Raw genomic sequence first — 23,532 nt, 5'->3', positions numbered from 1 at the left:
TATTGCCGATAAATAAATTCAATAAAGAAAAAACTACAAAAAAACAAGAAAAATTTGTATATATAATCCAAGATATATTCCACTACTATTATAAAAAAAATTCAGGTGAAAACTTAGAAAATTGGTAAAAAAAAATGAAAGTATTAAAAATAATCAAGTTTTTTCATAACTGAGTAATAATTTGTTTATTATTTTAAAGAACACAGCATAGCACATTATTTATAATTATATGGAGTAAAAATCAAATTTCTTAGTCATTTTTTCAGAAGTAGCATAGAAAAGTAAACTTAATGTATTTCACTACCATAGGATTGTCATGTATATCTGACATATAAATAGAATTCCCCTGTACCTTGTGTATATCCTAGTTATCATAATGAAAATAAATTCGTGGTTTCTGTAACTTGTCCATGCAAGGTTATTGAAAATTCTAAGAACAGTCCTATGTAGACCTCCGAATATTATTACAAGTTGTGATAGTTTAGGTTAATGTTACTATGACTATGGATGAACGTATGTGAAATGGTACTTGAAGCGGTTAGGCAAAGCATTATATAGTAGTCATATAGTGCCAGAAAAGGGCAATTGCTAGTTTTCTGTGACTGCTCCCTTCAAAATTCCTCAATCGATGGCTAACATCGTAACACCCATACATCTTACCCAATAATCTAAAGTCATTCCCACTTTGATTTGTTCTCTTGCTCCGTTTGAATTTCTCGGCACACCAGCAAATTACCGGATGTAGTAATTTGTTTCCTCGAAGAAAATCGGTAACATATGTAAGTACTTATATACGTATATCACGTTTATCAATCTCAACTACAATGCCTATGTTAAGGAACAAAGCGGCTGTTATCAAAAGACTCTATATACATAGCAATGCAGTACAAATTAGAACATCAGCCTCGAACAGCATTAAACAACTACTTACTACAGCGAGCACTTGTTCTCACATACATAGTCCCACTTTATATGTATTTATCATCACATACGTCATATGCCTTAAGCGGTACAAGTCTATGCACGTAATACATGCAATGTATATGAAGTCCCAAGGCCTATGTGACAGTAGTTTAAAGAGTTATAGTCGTATAGAGTATTGGATGATTGATACTACTGAGCCATGCGCATATATACCCATCATACAACGCCCATGGACTTACACACTGTGATAAGACGTCTAGAAGGATATTATTATAAGATCCATACTTTAGTGGTCATAGTATACGATAGTAATACGCTTGAAAAAAAATTTTTTTTTTTTTTGAAAAACTTTCTTCACTGCGATGAGGCAAACGATGCCCAATTTGCGTGGTTAGGCACTTCGGTGACAATAATTATAATATTCAATGTGAAACTATCTTGCAAAACTTACAATCTTTCTTTCGTCAATGAGCTTTAGAATTTTATCTTGAATAATAGTTTCTTTACTATTGCTTTTCTCTATTTAAGAGTTTATTTTCGTCTTGTTCCTAGATCACCACTGAGCAGTCTTTATTCTACACTTACTGTAAGGAAGTCACATTCTAGGCTAATCACTCTACCACAAATTTATTAATAGCAAAACATGTCTGACGTTGAAGAAGTCGTTGAAGTTCAAGAAGAAGTTGTTGAACAAACCGCTGAAGTTTCTATTGAAGATGCTTTGAAGGTTGTCTTGAGAACCGCTTTGGTCCACGATGGTTTGGCCAGAGGTTTGAGAGAATCCACCAAGGCTTTGACCAGACACGAAGCTCAATTGGTTGTCTTGGTCTCCTCTGTCACCGAAGACAACATCATCAAGTTAGTCGAAGGTTTGGCTAACGACCCAAACAACAAGGTTCCATTGATCAAGGTTGCTGACGCTAAGCAATTGGGTGAATGGGCTGGTCTAGGTAAGATCGACCGTGACGGTAACGCCAGAAAGGTTGTCGGTGCCTCCGTTGTTGTTGTCAAGAAGTGGGGTGCTGAAACTGATGAACGTAACATGATCTTGGAACACTTCTCCCAACAATAAATAATATGATTTGAAAAACTTTTTTTTTCCTTTCTATTGTTTACTGGAGTTATAATTCCATAAAAAAATGTTGTCATTCACAGCCACTGATTGAATGAGAATTGAGTTTTATTACTCGTTCTTGCTTCAATGGTATATTACATATTATATAAATTAGCCTAGATCTCATGGCAGGGGCTATTCCTCTTTTACAGGTAAGTATTCCCTAAACCATGTGTATAATAGACATTTAATAATATATGCCAATTTCACAAAATCAAAACGTGATCATATGAATTGCGAAGTAGTGTTCATATCGTTATTCGTGTATTGTGAATTTCTATATCTTTACTAGTCATTATATGAAGTATGTGTGCTATCTTAAAATGATCAGAAAAATATAGGTAGGTCTTCATTCATATTACTACTAGATGAAGTATCTTTCGTATTCGAATTCGATTCGTATTCCGTAACCGGGTGGCTTAATAGATTATGTTGAGGTACGTCGGCGGCAGAGTCTTTTGAATTAGGTACTCCAGTTATTGCACCGCTTCCCATAAATTGATGTATTTCTTCTTGGGCATACATATCTAGTGGCTCTTTCTCTATCATGCAGACATCTATTACTATACCGGGGTAGTCCTTTGGAAGTTGCATGGAGTTATACCGTTTACTGGAGGTACTAGAAGATTGCTTGGTAAATTTATCCTCAGACATCATAACATTATCAGTGTGACTTAATATATTTATGCTTAGAATCCCGTGAACATCCATTCTCAGTAGTATCTTACTGGCAATCTTCGTGCTCAGTATTATCTTGTTAAAGGAAGTATAGTTAAAATAGCCAATTACAGGTTTATCATAGCACATTGTTGTTGAGTTGTTGTCGTAAATTTCAAGCTTTTCTATAACATTTTTATTACTCGGAAATTTTATCTTAGACAAGCCTAATTGGGATCTTGAAATGAATGCTAGGGTCGAGTCCCCATTACTCGTGACGTTTGCATATAAGTATATATCTTTGCAATTGATCTCTTTCAAGTCTTTTAAGGCTGAGTGCATTACCTCTCCTTTCAAAATACATTCAAGTATAATTTTTTGTCTATCCAACTCTAACGCAGAAGTATCCATCTCCTTGATCAGATATGTGGAATAATCCACTCTCTCAGATATCATTGAGTCCTCAAAGGTAAGAGAAAACGGAGAACCGCGTCCATCATAGGATAAAATACACTCAACAACATCATCCAAATTCTTATTTACCACACTAACACTATCCAATATGTGATTTATCTTAACACAAAGCTTCATGTAATCAAGGTCATCACCATCATTGTCAGTTTGGTTTGATTCAGTGGTAGCAAAATGATATGAGCTAAACAACTCTTTCGCCAGCAAAAGAGAAATACGTATAACACCGTTGTTATCTTTAACAAAGGAAAGTCCATCATGATCAATATATATCAATATATCATCCTTACTCCCAAAAGGTGTCAAACAGTTTAACGCTGTTGTAATATGTTCTAAGTGAACAGTGGTGGCACTAAATCGACTCTTTACCATCCTGTAGTGTATATCAGTGTGTAATAAATAATTTCAAGGATGCGAATTATGATAGAAAGGTTTGTTGCAATGGCATATCTAATTAGAGTGTATATTGGTATAACTTTAAACATAATGACATGATGAGGTACTTCAAATCAATTTTATGTTTCGGTCAAAAATGAGATCGTTTCGGCAACGCCATTTTTTTCACTAATTCACGTCCCTATGCCATAACGGTAGAAAGGCAAAACATTGGATACCAAGTACTATGTAGCTGAGATAATAAGGGACACTCAAGTGCATCAATAGTAATATATTATATAAAGCTTACTCGATTATTTTCGTATTGCTATAAACTCAAGTAATCTGAAAAGTTATCCTTAGTGTCAGTTAGAGGCTTTACGAATTTAAGGTAGCGACAGAATTTTGAAAGATTCTACTATTGCACTGGCTATTGAGGTTTAACAAACTAAACTGAAACTGCAAATTTATACCTCACAATGTCCAAGCGGAGAAAGAATCAAGGCTACTTGGCAATAATAGCTGCTGTTAGTATTGGTGCAGCCGCTTATTTGTGGTGGAGAAATCACTCCGAGGATGACTCAGTATCAAAATTTAATCAACAAGATGATGGCACTGCTCAAGACAATCAGATTAAAGAAAAACCAGCTATAAAATTAGGCAAGAAGAGATTACATCGATCATTATGTGTTATAATTTCTAATAAGTTATCAAATCTAGTGGAGTTGGATTGGGACGAGATACTACAAGAAGATATAGTATTCCTAATCTTACCATCTGTAAATGACTTTCAGAACAGTAATGACATCAAAACAGATACACACAAAATTATTAATTGTGACACTGAACTAGGTTTATGGGCATGCGTGCGTACTCTAAAAAAGAACGAATTACTTGTGTGTGCAGATGATATTAAAGTTCCTGATGATATTGGTAGATACTGCGATAAAATCTCACAAATAAAGTCATCCCAACAATTAATGAACTATCTCGATGAGACTTAATTATTACTCTTAAATTACTAGACCTCATATGAATGTCAGATGCATTTATACATTACAGAAATTATTACATATCTTCTGTGAAAGTAAAGGTCTAATATCTTAAGCGATATCTCTTTTCTGACCAAACACTATGTTTTCTGTTTTTTGGGATGCCCCTTTCATGTAACCGTATTCATAAGTACTCCAACCTGGAGATTCAGTTTGCAAATGCTTAGGCTTAGCTTTTACTGGTGGCCTTGGCTTTTTCTCCGTCAACTGTGGACCCAATACTGGGAACTTATCTGGGTGTTTCTTGTTAGCATATCTACTCAGAGATTTCAATGCTTGATAGACACTTGCCGGATCTTTTTCCTCAAAAAGATCAACAGTCTGGAAAAGTTCATCCTCTGGTACACCGTACTGCCTGCTAAACGCAAGGAATAACGATATTTGTTCCATTTGGACAAATGGCATGTTAGATACCTTCCATTTTATAGGCGAGAATCCATGTTCTAGCTCTCCTAGTTTATTTGCAACTTTACAGAGAACACTGCCATCTTTGAGTAACTCTAAAAGACTAGAATCGGAATTTTCTGGTCTTTCTTTCAGAATGCTACTAAAAATCCAGTTCTTTATTTCATCAACCGCCTCTTTTGAGAATTTACCACTCCTTAGTTGCTTTAAATCATCATCTAAGGTAGTAACATCAGGTTTCACCCCATAGACCTTCTCCATTATGTAATATGGTACTGATATTAAACTAGTGTCGCACTTCTGCACTTATTAAGTAGTGGGGGGAGCCTTATGTATACAGTCGTAACTACCGAGAAGATACTCTAATCTGTAAATAGTTTCAGTGTATTTACCATATATCTCAATTCCAAGCTAGCACGAACCTCATCTTACCCTTTAAAATAAAGATCATCATCATCCCTAGTCGATTGTGTTTTTCATCTTTTTAGCGATGATATTTCTGTATTTTTTAGAAGAGAGTTTAATTTAATAGTTAGCCTTGATAACATATATACAAATGTTTTTGTTGAATGAATACGACATAAGATACAGTAGGATAAACTACACAACATCCAAGAAAATAAAAACTATTGATAAACTACAGTATAATGCAATAATCCACTAATGATTTAGGAGATATAACCCAGTCTAAGGAAATAGACAACGATAACTTCCAAAAAATTTTGATGTCTTTGGCATGAAGATACAACAATTCAATGGAGGTGTGTATTAAGTAAGGTTACGGCTACTATTATCGAGGGCTTTTATCAGTTGCTGTTAGTTGTTTAGGATTGTTGCGTAACCCCGATATACTTCTAAAAACTTTCGCATAGGTCTGGTGACTTGTAGGTAGTATAAACAATCTTGCAAATACGTTTTTCAACTTGCACCACTGAATTTTGCCAGAATACATTATGGATTGATCAGATTTATGTAAATTGAAGCTTGATCAACCCAAATATCTGATGTTAGGGCTAAATTTAGCAGTGTTGTTTAGAAAGAAGCTGGGAAGAATACTATTATATTCTCCTATCAACAGAGCACATATCCAATTGGCTAAGATTGAAGCATTTTTGTTTGAGATTTGTAATGATGAATACATTAAGTAACGTTTATTTAGTTACTTGAACTCTGTTACCAATCGGAGACAAAAACTTAATACCGATCTAACAATTTTTGTAAAATAACGGGAATAAATGTAATAATGGATATGTCAGTTGTACGAAATCAAGTAATAACAGAACCAGGAGACAATTGCTTTTACAAATAAAGACGATTGTATTATTTCATTACAAAGAATCCATTTTAAAATAGGTATACTATTGCTGGGCTTTTGAGCTTAAGCTAGATAGATATCTATGAATTAACACGATTCAAATATTTACATTAGTATCGGAAAGCCACAATTGAAACGGTCTTAAATTGAAGATGTTCTTTTACATCAGAATGACTTATGATACGACAAAATACCATTTACTTACAAGAATTGTGTTCTGTGTTCTATTATCTTTGAATAATTTTCATATTATCACAAAACAATTGCACTATTTTTGTAATCAGTTAAGTACTCAAATAATAGCGCTTTTTTACTTAACCAATTCATTTGTGATATTCTTGAACCCAGCTTCAATAGTGTATTTCTTGCCATCCTTTTAACTATACTCATTCATCTCATCATTAGTCGACGTTTTAGTTGGATCAACTGAAAAAAAGGTTACACAAGATAATAATTGCACGTTAAATTCATTTCATTTTTTATGCAAAATTCCTTCTCGAAAAGAAACATTAAATTCAAAACGTAAGACCTGCCAGTGAACTCTCTAGATGCAAACCTTTCTTTGAAGATAGGGTCCACCTCTAAATATCTATGCTTTGTAAGTCTCTATAAATGCCTTTTTTTCTTAACTACCATCGCAGAGTGGTGCAACAGAACATGGTTAAGCAGGGCAACTAGGAGTAGAGAATCCTTAGGCAATAATTTGTATCTGTTCTCTGCTCCTAAATATCATTAATGCCCGCAACATTACAGTAACCATTCTGCAGTTTTCCATACTGAGAAGTAGTATTGTTTCTTTTTTTTACCTTACTTTTCTCATTCTATACCATTTGACTAAGAAACAGACCTTCACCGGGCCTCTGAGAAACTCTTGTCGTCCATATCAAAACGAGCAAAAATTATGCCACCTTACACTGCGAGGAAGTATGTTTGCTTTCCACTTATTTTGTCTTGTATTCGATCCAAACTAAAATACGGGGGTGTTCAAAGTGGGTTAGGATTCTTAATTCGCAGCGATAAACGATAATTTGTTACTGTACAATGCCGGGATTACACTCTCACTCGTAATCCACTTTTCTTAGTACGTGCATGCACTTCTAGTACCTTTCCCATAAATTTCTGAAAGGTTAAAAAATCCTGTACTTTTATTTCTTAGCTACTACTATTTCCCAGTATCCCCATTGCTAGCACTACTGCGTTGTGCCATTAGAAAATGTTCCTTAAGTGTGATACAGATTTGCAAAACAAAGCAGTAGGAATTAGAATAAAGGGACTACCAGTATATTGTAGTAATACAATATGCTTTTGTTTCTTTTGCAACTACTTGGAATTTTATTTCCAGTTCAAGAGCACCATTACGATAATATAGCAAGATAATACAAAACACAATCGAATTACTGCTTTATATTAGTAGTATATCAGTATCTAGTGGGGGGTTCCAGGTTTAAATACCTCTTTGATTTGTTCGTTGCTCAAAAGAGGAGTTTACTCAAAATATTATAATCCGATAGACATAAAGTGGGCCGTTTATAAAACATCAAAGAGTACTGATATTTTTTCCCACATTCTATAGAAGAGTATACAATAAGCTCTCCTACTGTTTAACATAACCATCGCTGGATCGTCTAGTACAGGAAGGATATTAAAAAGCTATAGTTCTAACATTATAAAGGTGGGGGCCATTTTTTTACAAATCTCGAAGGTTCTTTAGTGCCTATAATTTTTTTTGCCCTAAACTATTGATTTGCCGTTTCACTTCTGTCTTTAAGAGAGCATTTGATATTTGATATAAGCATCAAATAATTTTGAATTTGAACTCGCTATCTGGATCTAACTAGATAATACATTTCTTTAAGCGTGCTTTCAATTCCCACTATATTGATTTTAACACAGATTTGGAGGTAAAATATTGATCCTATCATCTCAGTGTATTTAATGTTGGGTAATCAAGCTGTATTTTCCGATTTAATATCCAGTATTTCACAATCATAACAGTATCAGCTGGATCGAGAGACATATTTTCAGAGTTGCAGTCATTACTATTATTCTCTATTAAAACTAATTGCATTCAAAAAAATTAAGTAGGACGCAGAATTTATATGCCAATATTAAATGAAATACGTCGATGAAGGGGATAGCTCTGATATCTCTAAGAAGCGAAATAGGCTCTCTTTTGTATGCCAAGGCTGCAGAAAGGCTAAAACCAAATGTGATAAAGAAAAGCCTGCTTGCTCAAGATGCCTAAAACATGGAATTCGATGCGTCTATGATCTTACATCCCAAAAAGCACCCAAGAATCCTAATAAAGATGCAATGATAGCCCGTTTAGAAAAGGAACTAAGTTATTGGAAAAAGAAGACGTTAAAACTAACCAAGACATTACCACCAGTCTCCAGGCATTTAATTTCGACTAATGAACCTGCCATGGATATTGAGCTCTCTTCTTTAAGAGCGAACTGTACTAATGTTGAAGTTAACTTATTTAAAGTACATCCACGTTTGATTGTCAGTGGTGTAATAAAACGTGAAGTGAATCCTTTATCAGAAAACTATTTGATAATACAAGACAAATTTACCACAACTGCAATTGCTTCTGTATTTCTAAACTATCAAGGAAGTGCTTTATTAAGTGCTTTGGCATCTGACATGAGTATTACCAAAACATCAACAAATGTTCAAAATAATATTAGTATAATAAAAGAAAACTTATTGAAGCAGTGTCGCAATGACCTACAAGGGAAGAGAATAAAACTATTTGTAAATAAATTAGCCCAGAACATCGAACCTCCACCAGACCTTTTTCAGAAAGGTGAAGAAGCCAAGAATTTTCTAACATCTTTAGATAACAGTTTTGTTGAAGATTATTGTCCCAAAGGGGCACCTTATTCTGAGCTTTTGCAATCCCTTATAGATTCAATTGAATCCCTGCTACCACCATATGATATTATAATTGCATACAAGAAATGGTATTATGACAATGTTTACTATATCGCACCTTTTGTTCACAAGTCTATTTTCGAGGACGACCTGGCGCAAATTTTGGTTCGTGACGACAAAGATCCTCAAAAGGTCAAAGTTGTATTTGGAAACTCGAAATTAAGATCTAAACTAGAAACAATGTCTATGCTTTTGTTGGTTATGAAATTAGCTTATACGTCTATCATTTTGACTGACGACGATATTAGAAAGTATAGTTCCGTCCTGACTATGGACATTGTAAGGAAATATCCAATATCTAGCGAAGTCGCCCATGTTGTTCAAAATTGTCTGTCTGCTGAAAACTGGTGTGCTACACCTAATGAAAATATCATTTCATGCCTATTACTATTATGGGCATTTTTTGTTTTTTCACCTGATGAAGGTGATTTCTTTTATGAGCAGCCGACCGGAGTTTTAGCTAGTATAGCAATGATGCTGGGTGTTTCAATTGGTCTACACAAGGATCCCAGCGATTATCCAGTCTTTTCAAATGATACTTTAGGAGATAAGAGAGTGTGTAATCAAAGGAGATTACTATGGATTGCCATGATTTGTGTACTGACATTTGAAACAAACACCAAGGGGTCTACTGTTGATAAACACGATGACTTATTTGATATTTTCATAGATCTTCGGGACCCAAGCTCTGTATATGAGTTAATGGATAGAGTGAAAAAAGACTGTGACCATAATGACGAAGGATCAATAGAAGTTATGAATGTTATTGAAAATCTATTTAGGCGAACTCAAACATCTTATGCATTATACGATTTAAATGCCCTTTTATTATCTCCAGATGGCAGATTTACACTTTCTGAATATGAGATACTTTCTTCAAAGGTTCATATAATGTCGAAAGAGTACATTGACCTCGTTAGTTCTTATTCTCCTAAACATGGTCCAAGTGGTGATAAAGCAAAACTTCCCTTGTTTTATATGCTAAATTGTTGTGATGTTTTATCTGGTATCATTTTTCAATTAATGAACCTCCGGATATCCATTGCATTGTTTCTGCATTTCGAGGAGAGACTAGTCACTGAAGAAAATGTCAAAAATCATTACATATATTTCTTTACCAAACTTTGCTTGGACCTAATTGCACTAGGGAATACCATGGAGAAGTTTTTTGATGGTACTTTTGATGCTGTAATAGCAAAGGCTTCAGACTTTATAATAAAAAAAGCTATACAAGTTGCCATTAACACCGTTCTTTTTGGCCTGTTGGCTGTTATTATGAGATTCGACCTGGCTGCAAGCATTTTATTCAATGAACTTCAGTCATTACAGACACAAGGTGTCTATAAAGAGCAAATATACTCAGAAATGAACTCAAAAATACAATTACTTAATGATATGAAAGTGATTTTTGAAACTCAATTGAAAAACATATATCACGTATGTTCTACATCTTTACGTTTTGAATACTTCACTATCTTCAAAATGTTAACGTTATTTGATGCCCTATTAGATAGGATAGAGAAAAACGAACTCTGGATTGGAATTTTGAGAATGGCACACCTAGATAATGTCGATCCTAAAATAGCAAAGGTGCTAGCAATTACTCTGAGAATACAGTTAATTAGAAAAACTGGTCTTGTTGAAGACATGCAGCTTCGAAGCCATCTTGCCCATTTTGAGTTGGAGAAAATTACAAAGTTACATAAGTCTATGACCAATTATAAGAGCAGACTAAATCTTATCAACACCTATAATGTTGATTTGGAATCTACTCCTGAAAGCAGTTTAGAACCGTTAATACCAATGAAGGAGGAACCTCTGGTTGTTATTAAGGAAGAAACTGTAACCCCTAATTTTTCTAACAGAACAGTTTCACCCAATCTTCCAAGAATTAAATCAGAAGAACCGGTGGAAATTATGGCTACACCTGCTACTGGATTAACACAACTATCCAATGCTGCGTTGCTATCATCCCAACCATTATCAATACCTGTACTACCCATTCAATCTCAACAACCTGCTTCCCAATCAAATAGTGACAACCAAGGCCCTGTGAATGAAAATATTCCTACAGCATTTCCAATCTTAGGCTCTACTAATCAGCAAAACCAAATGATAAACAACAATGGCGTTGCTAATGTTAATTTGAATAATACCGAGGAACCGTTAGCTGATTTCTTTGGAATATCAGCCACTTTAGGTGTGCTTGATTTCGAATTTTTATTGGGTAACCAATTCCAGTAAGAGCATGAAGTTCGGATGACTTCATTAATATTATTGTATGTATAAACGGAAATCAGAGGCTATTATTTCACGAAAAATGAAATCCATATACAGCATCTTTTGAACATTAAAACCATTCAATTGATGGATTACTGAAATACAAGCATAAATCAAGAATTAAAGAACTTGTTAATATTCCCAAATCAAACTATTATCATGAAAAAAATATGTAATTATTATTTATGTTTAATAACGCAACATCACAAACCTGAAAGTTAACATGCTTCATATAGTGGGTATATAACAGAATAGGTAAAATCAACAGTCAAACGAATGACTTTAGTTATAATAGACATTACAAGAACCATAGTTCTTCATTCTTGGAGTGCTAAGTAAATTTTTCAAAACAATATAAACCAAACTTAAAAACTGGGTATTTGTATTTTAGTACAGGAAATATATATATTTGGGTAAAAGATATACAGCTCTCAACATCAGTAAAATCGATTATTTTTGACAGCAACCGGAGAAATAGTTAAACCAGTACAATTGGTCTACTAATACCTTCTCCTTAGCGTACTTCACAACCGGATTAGAAGTATCACCTCTAGCAGCAAACCCATGAGAAACACCGCTGAACAAATCCAACTGGTATCTAGCCTTATTTTCCTTTAGCTTGGCTTCAGTTTGATGTCTCAATTCTTCTGGGAAGATAGGATCTTCTTCGGCAGCGGAAATCAAAACTGGCTTCGAGATAGCATCGACTTCTTCAATTGAAACGAAAGATGGATGAGCAATGGCACAACAATCAGCCAATGGGTTAGCACCAATTTGCTGAATAGCAAATTTGGCACCGTAACAGTAGCCCACGACAGCCAAGAACTTAGGCTTCAATTGAGCTCTCAAGTCAGTCAAGTATTTGGTAACTAGCTCTTGAACTTTCTCAGCAGGGTGAGCAGCCAACCAAGCGTTGAAGTCGGTAGAGCCATCAAGAGCGACAACAGGGTCATTGAACAATATGTCTGGAATGTAGACTTGGTAACAATCAGTTGCCATTTGATCAGCAGTCAAAAGGACATTGTTCAATCTGTTACCGTAAATATCTGTCAAAATAACAATAACTCTATCGGAAGAGTTCTCAGCACCGGTAACATAGGTGTCAACGCCGCAGACATCCTTATGAGTACCCTTGGCTTGACCTTCATGGTAAAAGCCTTCAAAACAACATTTTCCTGGTGGGTTAGAAGCCATTATTGCAATATAAATAATTCTTGTTTCTTGTCAAAGTGTTAACTATATTTCTAACTTATCAATTAATTCAGAAGAGATTATATATAGACCAATTGGAAAAGGATAGGAAGGCAATTGATAATTATTTTCAAAAATTTGTACAAATGTAAAGCTTAAACTTACAAATCAACGGTTGATCCCAAGTTGTCCTCCCCCCTGCAATTGAAGCACTGGCCAGTTTGCCATCCTGCGAGAACCGAAGGAACAGACGCGACGAAGCAGTGAAGGGCTGACGTCAGCAACAGAAATGTCCGTAGCATCTTGCCAATGAATTATTTCATTCATCTCGTCTCACAATATATAGTGATAAAATTCCAAGAAAAAATCTGGACAATTTCTGTTCAAAGCTAAGCAGCACTACGGAAAAGACTGGGCAAAAATTATGAAAAAGATAGCTGTGGAAGATACACAAATCAGTAAACCGTAAATCAACATGGACAAATTGTTTTTCCATCCGAAAATTGTCCCGAATCGGCCGATGCTCGTTATCTCAAAAGTTGGGTAAGAATATATGCTCCTACCAAGTGACAAATTTATCGAGGTTCTCATGCACTGCATTTTGCATCGAAGTTCTCCTTCCGTAACATGAACTTCCCCGACAATTCGTTTTTTACTCTCCTTTTTGATAAGACCTGTATGCGATGAAGTACTGTACTTCGGTGATACAGGCTGTGAGAGATTACGGAGTTTAGTTTAGTATGACGGAGATTAGAATTTTTATAGTGCACAGGATCAGAGATAGTCTTGTCTTGATGAAACTAGTCACTTTTAAAACAAGGCGTCATATCTTGTGAACTAGTATCATGTGTACGGTGCTATAATTGGTGTATAGCCTAGTATTCAGAGCTTCCCTCTGTTCTGTTGGACAGAAAATAGCCCTTTGCTCTTGTTGAGTTCGAGAGTCTTGCCAACTGTACTAGTGTTCTCTTTCCTAAAGTATGAAAAAGCAGCATTGCCGTCTCCCTAGCAAACGTACGTATTCTAACGTTAGTATACCTCTTCAATGCTGATGTCTTTATTATTCCATGTCAGGTGACCACGGTACAGCGACAAGAAGAAAAAAAATCCAAAAAAAGTCAAACTTGCAAATAAGAGTAGTGATAGTATTGCAGAAACATAATTATTATTACAACGATTCTTGATAAGCTATCACAGCACATACAGTACTCCTCTTAGAATCTATTTGGAGGATAATAATTTTGAAGTAGCAGCAATACAGTTTTCTACTTTATAGAAGGATATAGGAAGAAGCAGAACATGTCGAACTTGGAAGCTAGTAAAGTATATGAACTCATTGTCAGTAATGTTATCAATGAAGTGAGAGAGGATTTCGAGAGTGCAGGTATAGATGAACAAACGTTACAGGATCTGAAGCGAGTGTGGCAAGAGAAACTTACTGAAACTAAGGTTACACATTTTAGTTGGGATCCAGTAACTGATGCAGTTCCAGCTACAAACGAAACGAATCAGCAAGAAACTTCTACAACGGAGACCAATGGATTACAATTACCTGGTGGGGCAGTAATTTCGGCACCAAGCACAGGGAATGATATGTCCCCACAAGATGAAAATACAAATAATGCAGACGATGGCGATGCAACGGCAGGTATGCTGGCTGGTGGCGACGACGACTTAAATAACAATGAGAACAATGTAAGCGACAACAATGTACAGGTAAAACAAGAGGGAGATGTTAAATTTGAGATGACTATAGAAAATGCGGATACATCTGATCTCGAATCAAAGAACAAAGACCACAAAGAGGCTAAAAGAAGTGCTCTTCTCGATGCAGATGAAGTTGGCTCCGAGCTAGATGATTCTGACGACAACTATCTGATATCAGAAGGTGAAGATGAAGGCCCAGATGAAAATATTATTTTGTGTCTATATGATAAAGTAACAAGAACCAAGGCAAGATGGAAATGTACATTAAAAGACGGTATTGCTACTGTCAATAGAAAAGATTATTCATTCCAAAAGGCACAAGTGGAAGCGGAGTGGGTCTAAATAACAACTTTCGGAGTATTAACACTATACTATATTTCCGGTACTGGTATAGTTGTAAAAAATCAAGTGTAAGTGTCATACCGATACAATAAAAATTCGATATAAAAAATATGCAAGTAAAAAGATGTACTTATAATGACAATGTAATAAAATATCAACTTCATTCTTATTTACCGTTTTTTAGTAGACACGATAGCAAGTTATTGTTAAATTGATAGAAGCTTGACTAATGGTTACATTGGATTTAATATATGGTTTGAGTCGATTACGTTCTTCAAGAGTTGGAAGTTAAGTGATAATACCACAGTACTATGTATGACATGAGGTATTCAATTGGCTCTGTAAATACCTTCACCATTTTTCAAAAGGATGTCCTCAATATTATCCAAGGTAATAATTGTCTGGCGTACCATCATGTCAGCTACGGCACTGCCAATGTGAGGCAATAGTGTTACATCCCAGCGCTTCAAAAACTTTTCATTGATCAGTGTCTCTTCATTTTTATATACATCAAGCCCACAACTGTTGACTTTACCACTATCTAGGGCTGAAATCAGAGCATCTTCATCGATACAGGATCCTCTACCAACATTTACAATACGAACACCATCCTTACACATACCCAAAGAAGAGTCATTGATAATATCATCGGTGGATGGTGATCCTGGAAGTGCTAGGACAATGACATCGACGTCTTGCCAGGTGTCAGCACTTTGTAAATCAGAGCAGTAAATTGCATCGTAGCCCAGTTGTTCTCTAGGAACTTCACCAGACCTCTTGTAGTACTTAATTTTCATGTCAAAGGAGAATTTTAGTTTTGAGCCAATGTTTTGCCCAATTGAGCCAAATCCAAGAATAAGTGCTGTTTTCTTAGTAGGTGAGTCGACTTTCTTGCCAGCCACATTGAAATCTTTCGCGAGATTCAGGAATCTGGATTGGTCATCGTCCAATTTCTGAGGGTACAAAGCACCATCCTTGGTAATCTGGTCCTTACTAGTACCGCCTACGTATTTCTTACACTCATCGATGCTTCCTGGCTCCGAGAACCTGAAACAGTATTCCCAAAAGGACGTCAATCTGAAACAACTGACTACCAGATGGATTGCCAAGTCAGTGACGTTGTCCACTGCGTGGGGTCCGATGTTACACAAGTAAATATTGTACTTCTCTAACAACATCTTCCCGTCTATGAAGTCGCAACCGACCCAAGGCACGGCAATGACCCTTAGGCTGCTTGGGTAGTCCTCAATGTATGGTGTGGGCCCACCGAGCACCCGGAAGAACTCCTCAGTAACCCACAGCGCGGCGATATCGTTGCTATGCAAGTATTCGCGGAAGTCATCCGCATTAGTCATCTTATACTCTATGAAGTCCAACTTGTCCTTCAACTTCTCCCATTCTGGGATATGAGAAGCAACTTCCCAAGTCTGCTGATATGGAATCAATACCTTTGGTCTCATAGGTCTGTTCAGTATTTCTCTACAACGGAGGGGATGGATATCTTGTTCCGTCTATGTTTTACTTAAGTTACATACAAGTCATTATATATACTTCGAGCCTATATTATGGGAGGTAATTCGGACAATTGACTTGACACATTTTGGAATATTATCCAAGGCAAAATTGTCAATTGTGATACCCTCGAGGATCCGTATTGGTGATATTGGCAATTGAGTGGCTGTGTCTGTTCCATTATAGCGTGACTCAGCTTGCAATCGGTGAATGAACATCGATAGCATCAAAAAAAAATACGTGGGGGGGAGGGAGTGAGAGTGCAACTTCAAGTTCAATTGAGCCAGAGCCAGAATCGGCATGATCTTTTTCTAAGTTTCATTGGGAGAAAACCCTAGAAACCCTAATATCAATTTGAATATCTAACAACCCAGAAACGTCATTCTTACTCATAACTGATAACGACATATGCTCTCTTTCTACGGAAGCTCAAAACGATAAGAGACGCCGTTATCAGTTATGTATCTATCACATCAGACGTAATTGCAAGTGCTTTTCAGTTGCACTTAACGGTCACCTTGAGCATAACGCTGTACGTCCAGCTTCACAGAAATGCCTTTGGATATTGCGTATCAAGCTGTGTATTGCGTAACACCCCCCACTTCCCAACTTCCCAACTTCCTAACTTCCCAGCTTTTCAACTGCCCAAGGAAGTCCACTGGTGCTACCTTCCGTTTGGTTATGCCGGTGAATCCGAATCCGCATCCGAATAAGAATCCGATTAGACTTGCTGGTGAGGGGCAAGGGGGGGTGTCTGTCACAGGTGCTTGTATACAAAAGGCCCCGTATTTCATGCAGAATTGCACTTGGCTAATCCATTGCTATTAATCTTTACAATCAGTAGTTGTATGTGGCAATGAGAAATCTGCATAAGCATATGCCCGGGTAAGTATCAGATAACTCTATTCTCTAGATCTTTCATTGGGGGCAAATCACTTCCCAAAAAGAAAATCGGGTCCCAAAATCGGGTCCAAATCTTCTAAACTTTCATGATTTTTGACCTTTAAAAGCAGTGAAATACTCTTGTGAAAAAAAAAAAAAATGAAAATATTTATATAATTTCCTATTGTACGAGTATTTCTGTGTATGGTCCCCTTGAAAAAAAACCAATAAGTACTTGAAATTGAAAAAACAACGAAAGTTAGGTAACAATTAAGAACAATAATAAGCGATGAGCTGTTAAGTGCAGGCGCAAGAGATGTGTAAAGTGGAGATTATAAATACTGATAAAGACAAGAGAAAAAAAATTTTCTCCTGTAAAGATAAGATGTGAATCACAATAAAAGATTGGAGTAATATCTTTGGAGTAAATACCTCTTGAAAAGAATACCAAAAGTCTTATAAAAAAAAAAAGTATATAAGCAGTAGGCTAGTGAGGCAACTCTGGACTTAGCACATATACTCACAACAACAATAAGGACAAAACAAACTTATTACAAATACTCTACAAAAAGAAAAAGGAAATGACTGACTACAAATACTACAAGGACCGTCAACTGTCTTTGGTGTTAGCACCATTCTCTGGTGGCCAAGGTAAATTAGGTGTTGAAAAGGGTCCAAAATACATGTTGAAGCATGGTTTACAGAAGGACTTGGAAGAGTTGGGTTGGGGAACCGAGATCCAAAGTCCCTTAGATGAGGAAGAATACGTTAAAAAGGTGAAGGAGAACACCCAGGACCAATTCGGAATCATCAAGAGACCACAACTTGTCGGTGAAGCCACTGAACTTATCTACAAATCTGTGACCGATGTACTAAGCAGGGACAGATTCCCAGTTACCCTTGGTGGTGACCACTCTATAGCGATCGGTACAGTTTCTGCTGCTTTGGACAAGCACCCAAACGCTGGTTTGCTTTGGATTGATGCACATGCTGATATCAACACTTTGGAATCTTCTCCATCTGGTAACTTACACGGTTGCCCTGTTTCATTCCTTTTGGGCTTGAACAAAGGTAAGCACGAAAGCTTAAAGTCTTTGGATTGGGTTCCAGGCAAACTGAAGCCAAACAAGATTGCATACATCGGTTTAAGAGATGTAGACTCTGGAGAAAGGAAGATTTTGAAGGAGTTGGGTATCAAAGCCTTCTCTATGTACCATATTGACAGATATGGTATTAACACTGTTATCGAAATGGCACTAGAAGCCATTAAAGATCCTGAATCAGAAAATACACCAATTATTTGCTCTTACGATGTTGACTCGATCGACCCACTATTCGTGCCAGCTACAGGCACACCAGTAAGAGGTGGCTTGACTTTGAGAGAAGGTTTATTCTTAGCAGAAAGATTGGCAGAAACTGGTAACTTGATTTCCTTAGATGTTGTCGAGTGTAACCCAGATTTGGCTATCCAAGATATTCATGTGTCTAACACAATTTCTGCTGGCTGTGCTATTGCAAGATGTGCCTTGGGTGAAACTCTGTTGTAATCGCATTAATTAAATGGGATACGAAGTCGCTTACTCACTTTTTGCTTATTCGTGTATTTATTTCATCTAAAGTCATGAGTGATTTTGCAGTCTAGATGGAAGTATTTTCTTTTCAATTGCAATCTTATTCAAAGTTGATACAAGCGATTTTAAAGTTACTGTGCATTGGCAAAACTGTAATGTGTCTCAGAAAAGTTATTTTCAGTACATTCGATTTCGAATTGCCATTCTATTTGATAATCAGCTGTCATAATTATTATTGAATGATTCCCATATTTATGTATCTAACCCTCAATTTGCTGGGAAAATTAATTTGTTATATTCATTTCTATGTTAAGATTCAGTAAGCATATACCTTATTTAATTGCTCATTACTATTCTATTATAATTCTACTTAGTTTGAATTTTGGTGAGACCACGCCTAATCGCCAGAACACTATCAACAATAACTGCATCAACACCAGCATCTATTTCTATGGCCGCATTATTAGGATCATTATTTTCAACACCATATGTAACACATACTAACCCGTTAGACTTTACAACTTTTGCCAATCTTGGCGCTTTCACTATGGGATAGGCTGCAGATACTATACCTAATAGATTCCAACTTTTAGCAAATTTTATCGCATTTTGCAATGAAATAGCTCTATAGTCAGCCATTTTTGTTGTTCCTGATTCTGTTAGATACAAAATAGGAAAATTTGGCTGCTTCAAGGACAGCATGACACATATATCTGGATGGAAGGACGAAAATATCAAATCACGACCATTAAAATTATCATATACAACTTGTAGAACGGTATCGACCCAATGGTTCATTTCAAGAGCAATTTGGCCAAGTTCTTCAGCTTCAGCTTCATCCAACATTGGATATTTACATTCAATATTAAATCCAACATTTTGAGGAATCTTCTTGAATAGTTCTTTCAATGTGACAAATGAGGATGCAATAGAATGCCCTCTAGAATTGCCTTTGTAATTATTACTTTTATATGCTTTTGTCAGTTTCATCCGCTCCTCCATCAATTTTGATCTCGATTGGTAGTACGGAGATTTTCGGCCATCATCTGGTTCGCCAAGATCCCAATCTTTCTTTAAGTTCTTGAAGTCACTATCATCCATGGATTTCCTCCTCGACTTCAAAAGCTCCCTGGACCCCCCATAATTATTGAGATCTAGAAATTGCTCCAATGTAAGTTCATGCATTGGTATATCAACACCGGTTTCTGCAACTGAAAAATCATGGTATACCACAGGAATATTATCTTTGGTTAATTGTACATCAAATTCAACATATGACGCACCTAAAGATGCAGCCGCTATGAATGATTCAACGGTGTTTTCACCTAGTTGTAGGGATTTACTTGATTGATAATTTTTCCCCAAACCACGATGCCCAATTACCCTAGTTGAAACTAAAGACTTCCAATAAGTGTCAGTAGCATACACACCCATTTTTGGATGTGAAAAAGGAGTGACGATCGAATACTCAAACGATATTGTCCCAACCAAATCCATGCCATATTTAGATTGAATTGGAATGGTAACGTTATCGTTAAGTAGACGCCTGTTTGTACCAGCAGCACTATTGGTTTTATTCAAAAGTGCAACTGCCCTTGCAACTAACCTATCCTTCAAATACTCAACAGGAGGAGGTGAATCGTTTTGATCTCTGTCACTGGCTGATGATAGAATGACAGAGTCAACAGACGCATTACGATCTAGATTAGGTCTGACTAGGGAATTTCCATTGTCTGGAGAATATGAACCATAAGTGTACACAATGTCAAAAAAGACAGTGTAAACTCCATTATCCTTGAATGGTACTTTGAAATTTATATTAGCCATACTGGCATCTAAAGGCAAGTCCAATACAACTGGAACAGAGGATACATCATCATCACAAGAGATAACTAGTGAAAGAGCCGTGTCAATGTCCGCTGACTGAAGTAGTTTCTTTAAATTCAATGATATTGCTGGTGTTGTTATTCTTGTGTCAGTTCCACCTAAAGTAATCAGCATTATTGCTTCTTCCTCTTTCAGATAGCTATGACCAAAAGATTTGATACGCTTCACTTTTGTATCATTCATTTGTTCACTAGAATTACTGTTGCCCTTTATTATTTCAGAGTTATCTCTACTTTGTGAGTCTTGGTTTTTTGTTGAATTGTAGACAGGATGGCAGACTTCTGGCCAATCTTTAACTTCAACAATTTTTGCGACTTCTAGGTGTCCACGCAATACTGCATGTTCCATTGGCGTCCATCCTCCGTCATCTAATATGTTTATGTTTGCACCATTATTAACCAGTAGTCTGACTATATCAGAGTAGCCCTCTGCTGCACCAATGAATAGTGGAGTCCAACCAAAAAGTTTTTCTTTAATTTCTGTACTAGCACCATTTATCAGTAAGCATGCAGTTGCTTCAAATAAATTCGCCGCAACAGCCTGATATAGGGCAGTTTCTTTGGTTTGTTCGTCTTGAAAATTGATATCAATTCTACTAGAGGATAGGATAGTGTTTATTAAGTCAAACTCGTTAGTTTGAATAGCTAAGAATAACAAAGTAGGAGATGTCAACAGCAGATTGTTGTTCATGGAATCTAGAAGCATTTTTAATGTGTCAGTATTCCTACCAAGTACAGCCAAATGAACAGGAGAAAGTCCCTCAGAATCTCCCCAAAAATCTTTATCATCTAACGATATATCATCTTTCCAATAGCCCCAGGCTTTAAGCATTTCAATTATTTCAGCTGCGATACCAGTAAAGCCAAATTTTGCTGCATAATGAAGTGGTGTACGGGAGTAATTATCAACCTGTAAAATGCATGGTCTCAATCTTACTGGTAATTTTTGTATTATATGTCTGAAAGGATCTAAATAGTTCTCGTCTAATTTTTGTTTTTCGAGAACAGTGCCTGTGGTGCCACGGTTCATATAAGTATTGTAAATGACCTCCAAGTTAGAGGATAAAATAACATCTTCAGTTGGTTTAGCAAAGGATGGTTGACTTTTCAATACGAATGGAATCTCTTCTTGTTGATCATTGGAAGGTAGCTTCTTACTCAATGAAATAATAAAATGATGAAAAAAATTTCTGTTGTTGATATCTGTCACATCGTTAAACGATGGAATAACCTCTAAAATAGAATCCACACAGTTATAAGATTTCTTTAACGCACTTTTATTAAGTATGTTTATTAGTGATCTAGTTGGTACGGCTGTAATAGTACCATACAGTTGTATTAATTGAGCAATGATTCCTTTGCCATTGTCCTCATCAATAAAAGGAGTGATATCATTAATCGAAGTAACTTGTCCTTTAACACTTGGAGAGTCATTGAGTTTGATCTGGGGGATTAAGTTTTCAGTAGATTGTAGTAACTCATCTACACTGGGATTCAAAGCTCCAATAACACCTACTCTGCTTGATAATTTGCTCCAAATTTCGTTTATAGTCCCAAGATCTTTGGATATCTGTGTCTCGTTAGCGAATGGCAAAGGATAAATTCTGTTTTGCAAGAAGATATCCTTCCTGCTCAACCCTGTGATCTTATCAAACTTCTTCAAAATCTTAACAAACGCTCTTTTATTCAACTCACTGTAATTTTTCAAGTTCCTGAATTGGGTCTTCAGCTCTGATAAGATGTTATATACCTCATTAACATCGTCAATGTGGTGGGGTGTCGCGTAACGAGGTGGGATAGATCCATTACCAACAGGAGTAAGCTCTTTCTCTCCTTCTCTGTTTTCGATAAGATACGTCACATCTTGGAATTGGCTAGATTGTAGCAATTTCTGCAATCTCTTCTCATACTCAGAGAATTGAGAGTTATAAAAGGAATCAACTTTCTCAATGTCTCTATCCAGATTGAAAAAGAAAGATATTATCAGTTGCTGTATTTTCTTGTTCTCCGCAAACGTCTTCCTATCTGATGTCATACCATCTTCTTCTTTCTTCCAAAGCGGCTTATCACCTTCGCCATTGGCACTGTTTTCCTGCTGATAAAGATCATCTTGCACTTTAGTTATCTCCTTCAATATCTTCTTCAACACTTTATAATTGACATAAAGATGGGACCACTCTGGGATCCGTAACTTCAACAGTGTCTTACCAAATTTCATAGCAGAACCTTTTTCCTTTGACTTATTCTTCAACTAAGCACTTCACTGCAAATTACAACAAGTAAACCACTTATCTCGTTATGTATAATGCTGTCGCTTTTTATATACCTATTCCCATACTTGTGAAATGATTATAATCCCATGTGCGTAAATCGGAATCTCATCCCAGAAGCCTAACCCGGAAGCCCTAAAGGCAATTTCCCTTAAAAAAAAAAGGCCTAACAGATAATAAGTGCAGGATAACGATGGGGGAGACTCACACGTAGTAATCGGCAACTAAACTGTTCTATATCCAACTCCTTCATCCTCTTAAAACAGAGGACAAACTTAGGGCTCATCGGTCCCATGTGGCTCCGTCTCTTTCTATGTGTGTTTTCCACCAAATTTATTTGTCCTAGAAACAGAATACATGTTCACATTAGGTTATTGGCCTACTACGGCCGTTTCTCACTCTGATGCTTTATGAATTTAACTCGCACATGGACACGTTCCGTCCTCTCGTTCCCACCCTCACTTCTTTGTTCTTTCCATTTTGTCCCGTATTGTCCATTTGTCCCAGATCCGTATACTGCTCCTGCTGTACACAAACTTCTCAACAGGTGAAATCACGTGACGGTTCAACTTCCATAGCATAAAAGTATATGCCCACGAGGTACTTGAATATCAATGCCCTTATTATTAGGCAGCAATGAG

General features: G+C 36.3%; 10 protein-coding genes across 10 annotated transcripts; 5 read left to right on the top strand and 5 right to left on the bottom strand.

Annotated features, from left to right (window-relative positions):
* Positions 1–1,567: 1,567 nt before the first annotated feature.
* RPS12 (40S ribosomal protein eS12) lies at positions 1,568–1,996 on the top strand (the record flags this gene model as incomplete). Its single annotated transcript, XM_448021.1, has 1 exon — positions 1,568–1,996. The coding sequence occupies one exon, from the start codon at positions 1,568–1,570 to the stop codon at positions 1,994–1,996; it is 429 nt and encodes a 142-aa protein (XP_448021.1).
* A 369-nt stretch (positions 1,997–2,365) lies between these two features.
* Positions 2,366–3,538, bottom strand: RAD17 (Rad17p; the record flags this gene model as incomplete). Its single annotated transcript, XM_448020.1, has 1 exon — positions 2,366–3,538. The coding sequence occupies one exon, from the start codon at positions 3,536–3,538 to the stop codon at positions 2,366–2,368; it is 1,173 nt and encodes a 390-aa protein (XP_448020.1).
* Positions 3,539–4,020: 482 nt separating this feature from the next.
* On the top strand, positions 4,021–4,545 carry PEX22 (ubiquitin-protein transferase activating protein PEX22; the record flags this gene model as incomplete). Its single annotated transcript, XM_448019.1, has 1 exon — positions 4,021–4,545. One exon carries the CDS (start codon positions 4,021–4,023, stop codon positions 4,543–4,545), a length of 525 nt encoding a protein of 174 aa, XP_448019.1.
* A 99-nt stretch (positions 4,546–4,644) lies between these two features.
* On the bottom strand, positions 4,645–5,259 carry SCP1 (Scp1p; the record flags this gene model as incomplete). The annotated part of the gene is made up of 1 exon (XM_448018.1): positions 4,645–5,259. The coding sequence occupies one exon, from the start codon at positions 5,257–5,259 to the stop codon at positions 4,645–4,647; it is 615 nt and encodes a 204-aa protein (XP_448018.1).
* A 3,166-nt stretch (positions 5,260–8,425) lies between these two features.
* On the top strand, positions 8,426–11,494 carry GVI51_J07007 (Zn(II)2Cys6 transcription factor; the record flags this gene model as incomplete). The annotated part of the gene is made up of 1 exon (XM_448017.1): positions 8,426–11,494. One exon carries the CDS (start codon positions 8,426–8,428, stop codon positions 11,492–11,494), a length of 3,069 nt encoding a protein of 1,022 aa, XP_448017.1.
* Positions 11,495–11,980: 486 nt separating this feature from the next.
* AIM2 lies at positions 11,981–12,724 on the bottom strand (the record flags this gene model as incomplete). Its single annotated transcript, XM_448016.1, has 1 exon — positions 11,981–12,724. The coding sequence occupies one exon, from the start codon at positions 12,722–12,724 to the stop codon at positions 11,981–11,983; it is 744 nt and encodes a 247-aa protein (XP_448016.1).
* A 1,296-nt stretch (positions 12,725–14,020) lies between these two features.
* Positions 14,021–14,770, top strand: TOA1 (transcription initiation factor IIA large subunit; the record flags this gene model as incomplete). The annotated part of the gene is made up of 1 exon (XM_448015.1): positions 14,021–14,770. The coding sequence occupies one exon, from the start codon at positions 14,021–14,023 to the stop codon at positions 14,768–14,770; it is 750 nt and encodes a 249-aa protein (XP_448015.1).
* Positions 14,771–15,099: 329 nt separating this feature from the next.
* GVI51_J06941 (glyoxylate reductase) lies at positions 15,100–16,230 on the bottom strand (the record flags this gene model as incomplete). The annotated part of the gene is made up of 1 exon (XM_448014.1): positions 15,100–16,230. The coding sequence occupies one exon, from the start codon at positions 16,228–16,230 to the stop codon at positions 15,100–15,102; it is 1,131 nt and encodes a 376-aa protein (XP_448014.1).
* Positions 16,231–17,745: 1,515 nt separating this feature from the next.
* On the top strand, positions 17,746–18,711 carry CAR1 (arginase; the record flags this gene model as incomplete). The annotated part of the gene is made up of 1 exon (XM_448013.1): positions 17,746–18,711. One exon carries the CDS (start codon positions 17,746–17,748, stop codon positions 18,709–18,711), a length of 966 nt encoding a protein of 321 aa, XP_448013.1.
* Positions 18,712–19,101: 390 nt separating this feature from the next.
* GDE1 (glycerophosphocholine phosphodiesterase) lies at positions 19,102–22,839 on the bottom strand (the record flags this gene model as incomplete). The annotated part of the gene is made up of 1 exon (XM_448012.1): positions 19,102–22,839. One exon carries the CDS (start codon positions 22,837–22,839, stop codon positions 19,102–19,104), a length of 3,738 nt encoding a protein of 1,245 aa, XP_448012.1.
* Between the last annotated feature and the right edge of the window lie 693 nt (positions 22,840–23,532).

The sequence above is a fragment of the Nakaseomyces glabratus genome, chromosome J (genome assembly GCF_010111755.1).
Source record: "Nakaseomyces glabratus chromosome J, complete sequence".
Lineage (NCBI taxonomy): Eukaryota > Fungi > Ascomycota > Saccharomycetes > Saccharomycetales > Saccharomycetaceae > Nakaseomyces > Nakaseomyces glabratus.
This window is presented reverse-complemented; position numbering and strand designations above follow the sequence as displayed.